The sequence below is a fragment of the Hipposideros armiger genome, unplaced genomic scaffold, assembly GCF_001890085.2.
Source record: "Hipposideros armiger isolate ML-2016 unplaced genomic scaffold, ASM189008v1 scaffold_742, whole genome shotgun sequence".
Lineage (NCBI taxonomy): Eukaryota > Metazoa > Chordata > Mammalia > Chiroptera > Hipposideridae > Hipposideros > Hipposideros armiger.
Window position 1 is genome coordinate 541,181 of NW_017732092.1, and position 14,580 is coordinate 555,760.

At 51.8% G+C, this 14,580-nt stretch overlaps 1 protein-coding gene across 1 annotated transcript; it reads left to right on the plus strand.

Moving 5' to 3' along the window:
• Window positions 1–1,710: 1,710 nt before the first annotated feature.
• On the plus strand, window positions 1,711–13,601 carry HSPBP1 (HSPA (Hsp70) binding protein 1). Its single transcript, XM_019627935.1, is given in 8 exon segments — window positions 1,711–1,885; window positions 1,888–2,123; window positions 4,375–4,579; window positions 6,356–6,580; window positions 9,706–9,861; window positions 9,992–10,088; window positions 10,592–10,703; window positions 13,273–13,601. Coding segments are annotated over 8 exon segments (1,209 nt in total). The 5' UTR covers window positions 1,711–1,782; the 3' UTR covers window positions 13,348–13,601.
• Window positions 13,602–14,580: the final 979 nt, after the last annotated feature.

A 14,580-nucleotide genomic window follows, 5' to 3' on the forward strand; every position in this document is an offset into this window, starting at 1 on the left:
GTATGATCCCCGGGATGGCCTCAGCATTCCAGACCACCGGATAAGGAAGTTTCACCGAGATTATTCCCTCGGGTCTTAGCATTCCAAGACACTCTCTTATGATCAGTGCGCAGGAGCATTCGAGTCGGCAGCTTCAAGGAGACAGGCAACAGTCTTTTACGGAAAACTAGAACTAGGGTTTCCTTAAGCTCAGGCCAAAGCAAACACCTCTGCAGACCAGGCCTGCAGGGGCACAGTCCCAGCCCTGAGCCTTGAATGTGGTGCTTGGAGGTTGCACTCTTCCCAAACAACCTCACCTAGGCATTTGCTTCAAGAATCCCGCTCCTCTGCACCTGGCAAGACCCAGGGAAGATTCCAGGAGGGAGAGGTGATAAGAGGGGTCTGCGCTCAAGCTGCAGCATGGAGAACAGGCAGCTCCCTTTGATGAGTGAGGAAACGGAGGCCAAGAGAAGGGGTAGGGTGGGTCAAAGGCTGCCTAGGTCAGATAGGGGTGAGAACCGACGGCTCCAGTAAAAGATGGTGGCTGCATATGAGGGCCAGTGACACCGCCCTCTACAGCTAAGATGCTGAACAACAGCTCAACCTGGAGCTAGGCTGCTGTGAGTCGCCAGCGACGGCATAGGATGCAAGCCTGGCTGCAGTGGGTTGCCATGGGCTACAGCAGCCAGTGTGAGCGGCCAGCAGCCGTCCTGAGCGGCTGTCCAGAAGCCAGAGACTGATCTGCCTCACCCGGGAAGAGCACAATGATGGTGCCAACTTGGGCCAGTGAAGCAACGTCCTCCACAACTAGACTGAAGAAGAAAAAGGACAGCAGCAACTTGTCTGTTCCCCTTCCCCCAATTCCCCAATAAAAAAAAATCTTAAAAAAAAAAAAAAGACGGTGGGGGCTCAAATGGAGGGGAAAAGTCCTGCAGGTGAGGGACATGCACAACCTGCAATGACGTGGTGAGGCGGGGCCAGAGAAGGGGTGTGATCACAGAAGGTGTGTGCTCATGGTGGAGGCGGGGCCTAACTGGGAGTGGCCTGCACACCGGCACGGGGGCGGGGTTTAGCTGGAGGAGGCCGAAAGGCTTATAACAGGGGCGGAGCCTGAGATGGAGGGGAAGGACAGAGTGTAGAGGAGGAGGGGAACATGGGTGTGGGCGGGGCCCAGCTGAGGCGTAGCCAGACCTAGGGGGCGGGGCGTACACCAGGGCAGGAATGGAGCTTGCATGGAGGATAAAGAGGCAGGGCTCATTAAGGGACAGGATCGGGACGAGGGAGGGGCTTAGACTGAGCGGCAGGTGAGGGGAGGGGCCCAGCGCGGTATCCAGCCAGGTGGGAAGGGCTTAAGAACAGGGCAACCGCCTCAGACTCAGCTACGACCCGAAATTGGGTGGGTGCGCCGGGAATTTCCGGGTGAGACCATGAATATTTCCGGTTAAGATGGCGGCCCCCACCAGAGTCCGGTGCGGACGACTCTGTCTTTAGCAGCGGCGGTGACTCAAGGCCCTGGAAGGTGAGATCCGCCACTCTCTAGCTCCCTTTTCGGAGATGAGAAAGAGGAATCTTTGATAAGACGACCAAGGTGGGGGCTAGTTGCTCTGGAGACAGGGCAATTGGGTTGCTAAGAAACGGGGACGCATGCAGTGGAGATGGGGAGGGGGTTGCTAGGTTGCTAGGGAGAGTGGGTGTGGTCTGTTAGGGAGGAAGGCGGGGCTTGTGACTTGAAGGAAGGGTTCGTTTGGTTTGAAGGAAGGAAAGGGGACAGTGGTTAAACGGTGGGCAGAGTGGTTTGGTGTCATGGGCGGGCGCCGAGCTCTCCTAAAACGCCACCTTCTCAGCAGACCCCCAGGAGTCGACCCGCCAGGACGCCAGAGCTACCTCAGCGGTGACCATACCCGGCCCCAACACCTTCTTCCCTTCTTCACAAACAGCTCATGGCGGACCAAGGCTCGGGGGGCAGCCGCCTCCCCCTGGCACTGCCCCCAGCTTCCCAGGGTTGCTCGTCAGGGAGCGGTGGCTCCTCTGCGGGGGGCTCGGGCAATCCCCCTCCCCCGCGCAACCTCCAAGGCCTGCTGCAGATGGCCATCACGGCGAGCTCTGAGGAGCCAGACCCCCCTCCAGAACCCATGAGTGAGGAGGTAAAGGGTGGGGCGTAAGAAACTGGAGTGAGGGGGGTGGGGACAGATATATCTTGGCAAGCGTGGGTTGGGGAGCTGGAAGCTGGGGTTTTCCTGTCTGGGGGTAGGGAGTCTGGGTGTGAAGGCACAGTAGGCTATATTTGTGCTAGATGGGGTTATTGTAGACTGAATGAAGGTCAGGTCTCAAGAGTGTCTGAAGGTCAGATCCCTGGGTCCCAGCACAGTGCCGGGAGGCAGAATAACCTTATCATCAAAAGAAAAGCAAGGGTTCTCTAGAGCCAGACATACCTGGATTCAACTTTATCCAGCTGGTGACCTTGGGTATATCACTCAGTCTCTCTGAGCCTCAAGTTCTTCATTTGCAAACTGATGATGATAATAAGAATAATGACGGTACTTCCTAGGGTAATTCTGAGCTTCCAGTTTAAGTAGGGCTCCACACAGCGCTGGGCACTTAGGCAGTGCTCCTGAAGGCAGCAGGGCGTTATTAAGAGCAGAGGCTCTCTGGACAGACTGTTTAGGTTTGATTTCAGGCTTTGCAGATGGCTGTGTGATCTTGGGCAAGTCACAACCTTTTTTTTTTTTGTATTGGGGAACTTTTTCCAGGACCCATCAGCTCCAAGTCAAGTAGTTGTTTTAATCTAGTTGTGGAGGGCTCATCTCAGTGGCCCTCCACGTGTGAGGATCGAACCGGCAACCTTGGTGTTATGAGCACTGTGCTCTAACCAACTGAGCTAACCGGCTGCCCGGTCATAACCTTTCTGTGCCTCAATTTTCTCACATGTGAAGTGGTGATAATACTTCATAGGGTTGTTTTGGAGATTAATAGTAATATTATGTATGACATTTAGTTGGCAATGGTGATTACAGGCATACCTGATTTTATTGTGCTTCATGGATGTTGCGTTACTTACAAATTGAAAGCAGAACCTTCCACCAGCAAAAAGATTATGACTCGTTTTATTGTGATTCTCTCCATTGCACTGGTCTGGCGCCAAATCTGCAGTATCTCTGACGCCTGCCTGTATATGAAACCTTGCGCTAATCTAGTTATACCTGTGATGTCTTTGAACCTTTAGGACAATAATGTAGGAAACAGGCACAGAAAGATTAGCATCTTGCCCAAATTGATCCAGGACTTTGATGACAGAGCCCTCGTATAAGCACTTAACACAGGGCCTGGCAAAAAAATTTCCAGTGGCCAGTTCTCAGCGCTCACCTTATTTGACTGAATAGTAGCATTTGATTACCGTCCCCTCCTTGATTTCTTGCTTCATTTGGCTTCTTGAACGACATAGTGTGCTGGTTTTCATTCTGCTCACTGGCTGTTCCTCTCTACCTTCTCTGTTGGTTCTTCCTCATTCCCCAGCCTCTTAACGATGGAGGCACTGGGACTCTTATCTGCGCTGTCTTCCTGTGTGATCTCATGTCATGTTGCAGCTTTACCCTGACGACTCTCAAATGTACATCTCTAGGCCAGTGGTTCTCTACTGGGGGCGGTTTTATCTACCAGGGGAGTTTGGCAATGTGTGGAGAGATGCTTGGTTGTCACAAACTGGGGTGCTGGTGCTACTGGCATCTGGTGGGTGGAGCCCACGGATGCTGCTCAATACCCTGTAGTGCCCAGAGTGGCCCCACAATGGAACTATCCTGCTCAAAGTGTCAGTCAAGGCTGAGAAACCCAGGTCTAGACTGGACCTCCTCCTTGAACTACAGGCAGCCTATTTAACATTTTGCTGTGGGTGTATAATAAATCCCTCAAAGTTAACATGTTCAAAAACGAGCTCTAATTTACTCCTCCTGCCCCACATCTGCTTCTCCTGCTGTCTTTCCCATCTCCTTCTAGTTGCTCTGAAGAAAAACCTAGGAGTCCTACCCTATCTCTTTGTCTCCCACCCTATAGCCTGTCTCTTCATAGATCTTGTGTCTAGAAGAGTCTGTTGGGCCGGCCGAGTGGCTCAGTTGGTTAAGAGCTCGCTCAAGAGTTTAAGCTCTGAGCAACAGCGGTTCGATGCCTGGCCCGAGCTGAGCAGCCGCTGAGCTGCCAACATGTGGCAGAATGGCTCAGCTTAAAAAAAAAAAAAAATAGAAGAGTCTGTTGGTAGAAAAGAGGTGCAACAGATATCTGTTGATTGAAGGAACAGTCAACTCTCAGATATTGGCAGTTATTATTAACGACTGTTATTCATGAATTAATTATTGATAAAGTTTGCTTTTCCCCCCTACCCTCCCATTTCACCTCATCCCCCAGAGGCGCCAGTGGCTACAGGAGGCCATGTCAGCTGCCTGCCGGGGCCAGCGGGCGGAGGTGGAGCAGATGAAGAACTGCCTCCGAGTGCTGTCCCAGCCCATGCCTCCCTCAGCCAGGGAGGCTGAACTGGCCTCGGACCAGCAGGAGCGTGAGGGGGCCCTGGAGCTGCTGGCTGACCTGTGTGAAAATATGGACAACGCTGCAGGTATAGCCCAGCCTGCCCCCAGCTGCCAGTGCCCTGCCCCTTCTGCCTCCTGGCCTCCCTTGTATGTCTTGCCACCTTGTCAGCTCGTGTCCTCGTGGCTCAGCCCTTGTCCTTTGTCTTGGCCTCCTGCCTGGCCTCCCAGCCTCCACGCTGTCTCTCTCCTGCCTGGCTGTGACACCAGCCCCAGATGGGACTTCCCTGTCTCTTCCTGCTTGGTCCCCTTGCCATCAGGAACAATGATGGCACCTTCTTCCATCCCACACAGCCAGCCTGGCAGCAGGTTCAGTCCACTACTTTCCTGATATGCCTCCAAACTGGCCATTTCGTCTTGGTCTGTTGGTATGGTAGTTCACTGTCACTCCCTAGAGTAACAGAGAGGGGCAATTCTGGGCAGGGTGGTCCCAGAAGGCCTTCCTAAGGGGAGATATTTGATCAGAGACCTGCCATGAGGATGTGTGTCATGGGATTAGCTCTGGAAAAAACATTGCAGGAGGAGGGAATGGCCAGTGCAAAGGCCCTGAGGTGGGAACATGCCTGGCATGTGCAGGAACAGCAGTAAAGCCAGCACGGCAGCACAGAGTGAGTGAGGGGCGAGGAGTGGGAAGTGACACTGGGCTTGCAGGGCCTCATGGGCCGAGGTGGGCATCGTAGGTCTTATTCTAAATGCTGTGGAGCTGATAGAAGGTCTAAATGGGCTAGTGACAAGGTGCCACTTCCATTTAGAGGTGTGTGGTGTAGTCGTTGAGGGTGTGGATTTGTCTGCTCTAGGCATTTTGTGTAAATGGAATCATAGACTGTGTGACCCTCTGTGACTGGCTTCCCTCGCCGAGTGTGATTTTTTTTTCAAGGATTTTTTTCCCTATTGTAGCCTGTATGGAGCTTTACTCTCAGTTGTGTGGACAGACCACATGTTGTGTATCCGTTCAGCAGTTGAAGGGCATCTGGGTCATGTCCTCCTTTGGCAGTTCTGAATAATGCCGCTGTGAGCATATATGTACAAGCGTCTGTTTGAGTCTGCTTTCGATGCTTTTGGACATATATGTAGAATCGGTCATTTGGTGACTCTGCATTTCAGGTTTTCACCAATACCGCTTTCTTTACAAAACAGGCAGTGCGCTATCATTTGCCAACTCTGGTCTAGTGTGTGGTTCTCCCACAGGGGATGTGCCGATTGTCACAAAGACTGGGGTTGAGGTGGGGTCAGTGCTGGCATATAGTGGGCTGGAGCCTGGGACTCTAACCCCCCCAAATGCTGACATTGTTGAGATACACCGGCCTTGGAGGGACCCCCCAGTTGGGTGCTGGAGACAGCCACCACTTGTCGGCAGGTCCCCTGGGAGCCAGCCTGCCTCTCTGCACTCACCTGGTATATTAGTCTGCTTGGGCTGCCAATACAAGGGACCACAAAGTGGGTAGATTAAACAAGAGACATCGATTCTCTTGCAGTCCTGGAGGCTGGAAGTACAAGATCAAGGTCTCTGCAGGGTTGGTTGCTTCTGAGGCCTCTCTCCTTGGCTTGCACATGGCTGTCTCCTCTTGTGTCCTCATATAGTCCTGGCTCTGTGTGTGTGTGTGTGTGTGTCTTAATCTCCTCTTTCTCATAGGGACACCAGTCAGATTGGATCTACTTAAAGGCCCCATCTCCAGAGACAGCACATTCTGAGGCACTGGGGGGGTGAGGAGGGGTTAGGGTTTCAGCGTATGAATTCTTGGCGGGGCGGGGGGAGACACAGCTCAGCCAGTAACACCCAGCCTCTCTCTTCCCCTGTGGCACAGACTTCTGCCAGCTGTCAGGCATGCACCTGCTGGTGGGCCGGTACCTGGAAGCGGGGCCCGCGGGCCTGCGGTGGCGGGCAGCTCAGCTCATTGGCACATGCAGCCAGAACGTGGCAGCCATCCAGGAGCAGGTGCTGGGCCTGGGTGCCCTGCGCAAGCTGCTGCGGCTGCTCGACCGGGACCCCTGCGACTCGGTGCGCGTCAAGGCTCTCTTCGCCATCTCCTGTGAGTGTCCTGGGGGCTGCCAGGAAGGGGCATGTGTCCCTGAGAGCCAGAACTGGCACTGGAGGCGGGCCTGCAGGAATCTGCTTGGGGGCAGAGGGAGAGGGGCCTCATTTGTTTATTTATTCCCAGTACCTGTCCGGACTCTGTGTTGGGTCCTGGGAACAGGGCGGTGAGCTCGCCAGCCCCCTGCTCCTCAGAGCCAGAGCCTAACAACACAGGAACATTACTAAGTTTAAGCGCTTTGTGCCCATCAGGGTGATCAGCCTCAGCCCTGTTGACATTCCTCATTATGGGGGGCCATCCTGTACAATGTAGGATGTTGAGCAACACCCCAGCCTCTACCCGTTAGAGATACCAGTAGCTCTCACCATGCTGCCCCCGGGCCACAGGTGCCAGGTCGGCGATGGGGATGATGCCAGCTTGTGTGGGCGCTTGCCTTGTGCCAGGTCCTGTGTGGTGTTCACTTGTTTAGTCCTCATACCCTCCCTCTGAGGGAGGGATGACTGAAACCACATAGAAGAGAGGCCAGTCAGGGAGGCTGAATGGCAGCCCAGGGCACCCTGCGAGGACACATGGAATTCACTCCAAGGTCACATTGAACCTGTGCTGGGCCATCTATTGGGTTGTCGGAAAAGTCATGACGCATTTTTTGCAACGAAAAACAAAAAATATGTCATGACTTTTCCGACAACCCAATATCTGTGTGTGCTATGGTGGAGGCCCCCATTTGACTGTTTCCTTTTTTTTTTCAAACAGCTTTATTGAGATATAATTCACAGGCATACAATTCATCCTTTTTAAGTGTACGATTTAGTACTTTTAGTATATTTATAAGGTTATGCAACCATCACCACCTCCTAACTCCAGAACCCTTTCGTCACCCCCAAAAGAAACCCTGTACCTTTAGGAGTCCTTCCCCATCTCTCCACCCTCCCAGTCCCTGGCAACCACCAATCTACTTATTGTCTCTGTGGATTTGCCTGTTCTAGACATTTAAATCACTGGGATCATAGACATGGGCCTTTGTGTCTGGCTTTTTTCACTCACCATCATGTTTTCAAGGGTCATCCACTTTTATAGCGTGTGTCTGTGTTGCTTCTTTCCTTTTTATGGCCACGTAATATTCCATTTATGCACGGACCACATTTTGTTTATCCATTCACCAGTTGGACGTCAGGGTTGTTTCTACCCTTTGGCTATTGTGAATAATGCTGCTGTGAACATAGGCGAACAAGGTTTTGTGTGGACATTTGTTTTGATTTCTCTTGGGTGGGATTGCTGGGTTACATGGCAGCTCTGTGTTTATCTGACCCCCCCCCCTCCTCGGGTTCCATAATTTGTTAGAATGGCTCATAGAACTCTGGGAAATACTGACTTAATGTTTAGTTGTTTATTGTAAAGGACATGATCAAGGACACAGATGAACAGCCAGATGAAGAGGTGCATAGAGCAAGGTCTGGAAGTGTCCTGATCACAAGAGCTTCTCTCTCCGTGGAGTTGTGTTGCATCATCCTCCTCGTACAGGGACGTGTTCACCAACCCAGAAGCTCTCTGAACCCCATATTTTTTGGATTTTATAGAAGTTTCCTCATGTAGGCATGATGGATCATAAACTCCATTTCCAGCCCCTCCCCTCTCTGGAGGATGGGAGGTGGGGCTGAAAATTCCAAGTTTCTAATCATGATGTGGTCCTTCTGGTGATCAGCCCCCATCCAGGAGCCCACCCAGAGTGGTTTCAAGAGGACAAAAGATGCTCCTATCACCCAGAAAATTCCAAGGGTTTTAGGAATTTGGTGTCAGAAACCAGGGACAGAGACCAAATATATATTTATTATGGTGGCCCTGGGAAAACGAAAGGGAGGGTTTGGATGGGAGGAGATGATGAGAAGGGGGAAGGAATTCTGGCAAGGGTGAGGGAAGGAGTCTTGGAGAAGGTGGCATTTGGAAAGTCACGTCCAAAACTGGGGAGACAGATGGACACACAGACCTGGGGTGACTTGGCCACAAAGGGCAGACAGATGAACTTGGTGCCTGAGAGGTACCAAGAGCCAGAGCGTGGTGAGGGGAGGGATGGGGCAGCATTTTCTTCTAACAGCTTGTATTAATTATATCTCAATTTAAAAAAATTAAAAAAAAAATAATGCTTGTGAAGTGCAGCCCCCAAAAATTTAATGGTGGGCCAGCCGAGTGGCGCGTTGGTTGAGTTGGCTTGGGACGCCAGCTCTAAGCAGGAGGGCCCCAGTTTGGATCCCGCATGAGGGCCAGTGACACTGCGTCCTCTACAGTTAAGATGGTGAACAACAGCTCGACCTGGAGCTGGGCTGCTGTGAGTTGCCGGCTGCAGTGGGGCTGGCCGGCAGTGGGTGTGAGCTGCAGTGAGCTGCTGTGAGCAGCTGTCCAATGGCTGGCGAGTGACTGCCTCACCCAGGAAGAGTGCAATGATAAAACCAACATGGTCCAGTGAAGCGACATCTGCCACAACTAGACTGAAGAACAAAAGGACAGCAACTTGTCTGTTCCCCTTCCCCGATTCCCCAACGCTGTTCCCCTCCCCCAATTCCCCAATAAAATCTTAAAAAAAAAAAATTGATGATGGGGTCAGCTGAGTGGCTCTAAAGAGTTGGCTTAAGAGCACAAGCTCTGAGCAACAGGGCCACCGGTTCGATTCCCACATGGGCCAGTGATGCTGCACCTTGAACTGAGCTGCCGCCCGGATGGCTCAGTGGATAGAGCGCACTCTTAACAACAAGGATGCTGGTTCGACTCCCGCATGGGATCGTGGCTACGCCCACCCGCAACTAAGATTGAACACAGCACCTTGAGCTTAGAGGCCACAAGCTGCTGATGGGCAGCCAGATGGCTACTGGCATCCTCCACAATGAAGACTGAAAAACAAAAACTTGGCTGGTCCCCTTCCCCAATTTCCCAACACTGTTCCCCTCCCCCAATTCCCCAATTAAAAAAAAAAATTAATGTTGATGATGGTGGTGATGATTATAGTGGTGATGGTTATAGTGATTATTGTATGGTGGTGATGGTGGTTTGATGGTGATGATGATGATGGTGGTGGTGGTGGTGGTGATGATGATGGTGACTGGGACCTCGCCCTCTCTCCCCTCCCCCAGGCCTGGTCCGGGAGCAGGAGGCTGGGCTGCTGCAGTTCCTCCGCCTAGATGGCTTCTCTGTGTTGATGCGGGCCATGCAGCAGCACGTGCAAAAGCTCAAGGTTAAGTCAGCATTCCTGTTGCAGAACCTGCTCGTGGGCCACCCGGAACACAAAGGTGGGGCGTCTGGGGCAGGAGGGGTCTGGGGTGGTCCCCAAGGGAGGTTGGGTGGTAGGACAAGGGAGGGGGTATGTGAACAGAGGAGGGGTAGGGTCTGCCCCTCTGACCCATGAGACCCTTCTCTCAGGGACCCTGTGCTCCATGGGGATGGTCCAGCAGCTGGTGGCCCTCGTCCGGACAGAACACAGCCCTTTCCATGAGCACGTGCTTGGAGCCCTTTGCAGGTGTGCTGGGGCCCCAGAGAATGCGGCCTGCAGTGGGCACCGCCACCTCCCAGATGGCACCACTGGGCTCTGGCCTACCAGCCTCTTTCCTGGGACCCAGGAGTCTGTGCCTTCCCTTTGGGAGGGGGTGCTAGCCTTCTCTGAGCCTCAGTTTCCTCACCTGTAGGGGAATGACACAGCATCCCAGGGAGGAGGGAGAGGCTTTCTTAAACCCCTTCCACCACCCTCACATACACACAGTACAAGCAGATTAGTGCCTAAAGAAATGACAGTCTAGAGCAGCAGAGCAAGTGGGTAGCAGCTCCCATGTGCAGTGTCGGCTCCAGGCCAGGAACTGTGCTAAGTGCCCTGTTTTGTACAAGTCCTGGGGTAGGGTGGGGGCAGTGTGAAGTCCATTTCGCAGATGGGGGAACTGAGGCCTGGTGGGGGAACTGTCTTGCCTAGGCTCCTGTGGGAGCGCTGTGCAGAGGGAAGTCCCAAGGACTGCTTTCCTGTGCCCACAGCCTGGTGACAGACTTTCCCCAGGGCGTGCGGGAGTGCCGGGAGCCAGAGCTGGGCCTGGAGGAGCTCCTCCGCCACCGCTGCCAGCTGCTGCAGCAGCATGAGGAGTACCAGGTAGGGCTGGCAGGTATCGGCCAAGGGGACCCGCTGTGGGGTCCCTGTCCATGGGCCTCTCTGTTATATTCTCTGTGCTTTCTTTACGTTTCATTCATGTGTTTCTCTCATCACCCATTCAGCAAACATTACTGCTACCTCCCTTGTGCCCCTTGCTGTGTTAGTACCGGGGATGGCAGGGAGAACACATAACTCTGAGTTTATTTTCTTTTTTTAAGATTTTATTGGGTAATTGGGGGAGGGGAACAGTGTTGGGGAAGGGGAATAGCCAAGTTGTCCTTCAATCTTAGTTGTGGAGGGCGCAGCAAGCTCAGCTTCAAGTCCAGTCATGCCGCTCAGCTCAAGGTGCTGTGTTCAATTAGTTGCGGGTGGGCACAGCCATCATCCTATGGGAGTCGAACCAGCAGCCTCATTGTTAAAAGCGCACGCTCTATTTACTGAGCCACCCGGGCGGCAGCTCAGCTCCAGGTGCCAAGTTCAGTCTTTAGTTGTGGGTAGGTGTAGCCCACCATCTCAAACAGGCAACCTTATTGTTAGGAGCATGTGCTCTCACCAGCTGAGCCATCCTGCCACCTGTTGTTGACAGCTCAGCAGCAGCTCAGCTCACGCACAGCTCACGCACAGCTCACTGGCCCCTGTTGGAACCAAACCGGCGACCCTGTTGCTCAGAGCTTGTGCTCTTGAGCCAGCTCTTAATCAACTGAGCCACTTGGCCGGCCCCTCTGAGTTTCTTAAAGGGTTAACAAATTCATTTAATTATTATCCAAATTATTCACATCATATTCAAATATTTAATAATTAAATATTTATTAGATTGATAAATAACAAGTGAAAGATAAACAGCAGGCAATTAAATAATTAAATAGATGAATAACAAATATGTGATCAATAACTCGTTAGAGGGCCGGCCAGATGGCTCAGTAGTTGGAGCGCGTGCTCTTAGCAACAGGGTTTCTGGCTCGACTCCCACATGGGATGGTGGGCTATGTCAACCCGCAACTAAGATTGAACACGGCACCTTGAGCTGAGCAGCCGCAAGCTGCTGACAGGTGGCCGGATGGCGACTGGACTTGGAGCTGATCTAGCTGCGCCTCCACAACTAAGATTGAAGGACAACAACTTGACTGTTCCCCTTCCCAATTCCCCGACACTGTTCCCCTTCCCCAATTCCCCAATAAAATATAAAAACACAAAAACAAAATACAAAAAAGTCATTAGATATTAGATAAGTAACAGTGGTAAATAAAACTCACTAGCTAGTTAAATAGAGAAGTAAATCAGTGATAACAAATCACTAATTAGATGGTTAATTATATAGATTCTGAGTAACAATTATTTAAATAGATAAGCAACAAATAAGTGATAAAGAACAACTTCTCCCTAGCCATCCAATACCTCTTTCAGTTCTTGCGGCCTTCCTGTGCTAATCTATGCACAAATAAGCAATTGTGCATGCAAATTCTTTTCCTCTTCCTCTCTCCACTTTGTGCCACATCAGCATGTCCTGCCCCATGTCCTGCTCCTTGCCTCATTCCCTTTCATAACATCCAGGAGTGTGCTGGGTGCAGGTTCTTTCCTCTTTCCACGTATAGCTGGACAGTAGGGAGAGCCTCTCTCATGTCACGGCCCCTTTTGATGGATGTGCAGGTTGTTTCCACTCTCTTGCTACTACCAACACTGCTAAAAAAGAATAACCACTTACCTATATCACTTTACATGTGTGAGTATGTCTATGGAACAAATTGCTAGAAAGGGGAAGGCCTGGTTAGGGTAGGTTAAAGGCGAAGTTACAGGGGTAAGGGCTATTTTGTTAGGTATTGCCAAGTTGCTCTCTATAGAGGTTGAACTGGTCCACACTCCAGCCACGAGGGTGCCCAGCTGTCCCACATCCTGGCCAGGACAGGATGGCCTAAAACCGTTTGACCTTTTTTCAAGCTGATCGGTGAATCCAGTTAACATTTGCATTTCTCCCGTAAGTTAGGTATCTTTTTTCTTTCTTGTGAACTACTCACTCATATCTTTTGCTCATTTAGCTACTGGGTGGTGGTTTCTGCAGTTGACTTTTGAAAGGTCTTTAAATGTTAACTATGTTAGCCTTGGTGATTAGTTGCAATCATTTTTCCCGCCAACTTGTTTTTCTTTCATTTTTGTGTCGGGCATCTTTTTGCCATGAAGATACCTTTTATGTTTATGTGGTCCAATCCATCAGGGCTTTCATTCTTCGTTTCTTGGGTTTCTATTTGTGGAAGGGGTTTTAAGTAGGGATAAGTAGGGGTCAGTTTTATCGGAGTTAGAAAGAGCCCAAGGGGGCTGATGTGATGACAGACCAGTGAGGTATGACCAGAGGCTGGGAGACCTTGGGGTGTAGTTCTGTAGTCCAGACTTGGGTGAGACTAGAAACAGTGAGTCATGGATCTGAGCAGAGGTCGGAGAACCCTGGGAGGCTTCTGGGGCAGGCAGGTTTGGGGGAGGGAAGAGGACCATCACTGGATGCAGGGTGTGCTATAGGCAGGGGCTGGCCTCTGCCCTCAGGGCCCTGGCTCTTGCCTACCCCCCACGCCCCATCTAGGAGGAGCTGGAGTTCTGTGAAAAGCTGCTACAGACCTGTTTCTCCAGCCCAACGGATGACAGCATGGATCGGTGAAACCTGGTTGCTTCTGGCCCCCTCTATGTGGGCACCCCAGGCCTCCTGGCTCCCTCCCACCCATGAGGCCCTCTCCCAAGGGAGAACAGGGCCTTGTTGGTGCCAGGCCGGGGCATGCCAGCCCATCTCTGCTCTGCCTATAGGAGGGGCGCTGAGAAAGGCACCACCTCCTTGGACCCCACCTCATGCTCTCACGCCATTCCCCCATTCTGTGTCCACACTGTCTTCCAATAAAGGTATTTCTTTCTCCTTCACTGCCGCCTTTGTCAGCTTCTCTGGAGGTTGCCTAGGGAGGGAAGGGGCTGATATTAGGGGGCCTGGGGAGCCACTGGAGGGGACGTCAGTGAGCGGAACTTGGGAATAATAAAAGTGTTGTTCTCTAAAATCCAGAGCCATTGTCTCCTTTCATTTTCCCGGCCTTTCAAGAGGGTGTGGGGCAACACCCATCTTTCTTGCCCACCCATCGTTTCTGATTTCTCCTCGGTTTGAGGAAATCCCCACATTAGACGCCCTGCCACCTGCCCTAAGGTGGAAACGTGTTCTTTCCCAGCATCCTGTGCATGTGTACTTCACATGACTTCAGCCCCACCAATCAGAGCCCGCTGATGGAGCAGGTGCCTGGAGGTCTGGCAGCTATGTCTGCACTGGTGGTGGAGGCGGGTCTGTGTGCCCGAGACAGACCCGTGGTTGAGCGTGGGGTTCGTTCTGGACTGCAAAGCACCGAACCTTCTCTCTAGCCTTCTCAGAGATGGCGGGGCATGGCGTAGAGAGGGACTGCCTCACCTCCTTTAATAAGTTGCTTTTCAGTTTAGCTAAAGGTTTTGTCGTTTGCAATCAAGAGTCCTGACCATCGTTTTTCAGATGAGGAAGCTGCACCCAAGGTGTTTAATTTGTGGCCAGGTTCTCACAGGCAGGATTCAGACCTAAGCTAATTCTGAAACTGTACTCCTATGTCCTGTATCCTGGTTTTCCTAGCTCTGTTTGATGCCAGACTAATTTCTCTCGCGTGGAATTTACTTGTACTCGGGATTTTGGAGGGATCAATTATTTTCACCCCTCTTGCCAAATTCAGGATCAACTGAAAGATATCTATAGGATCTGAGAATTGGAGATCAATTGCCACCTTTATTACTATTACAGCCAATCAGAGGAAGTGGTTTCAGTGTTGCTGCTATTTTACCCCAGCATTAGACACTTGCCCATCTATCTGGTCACAGACAGCACTGGGCAAAT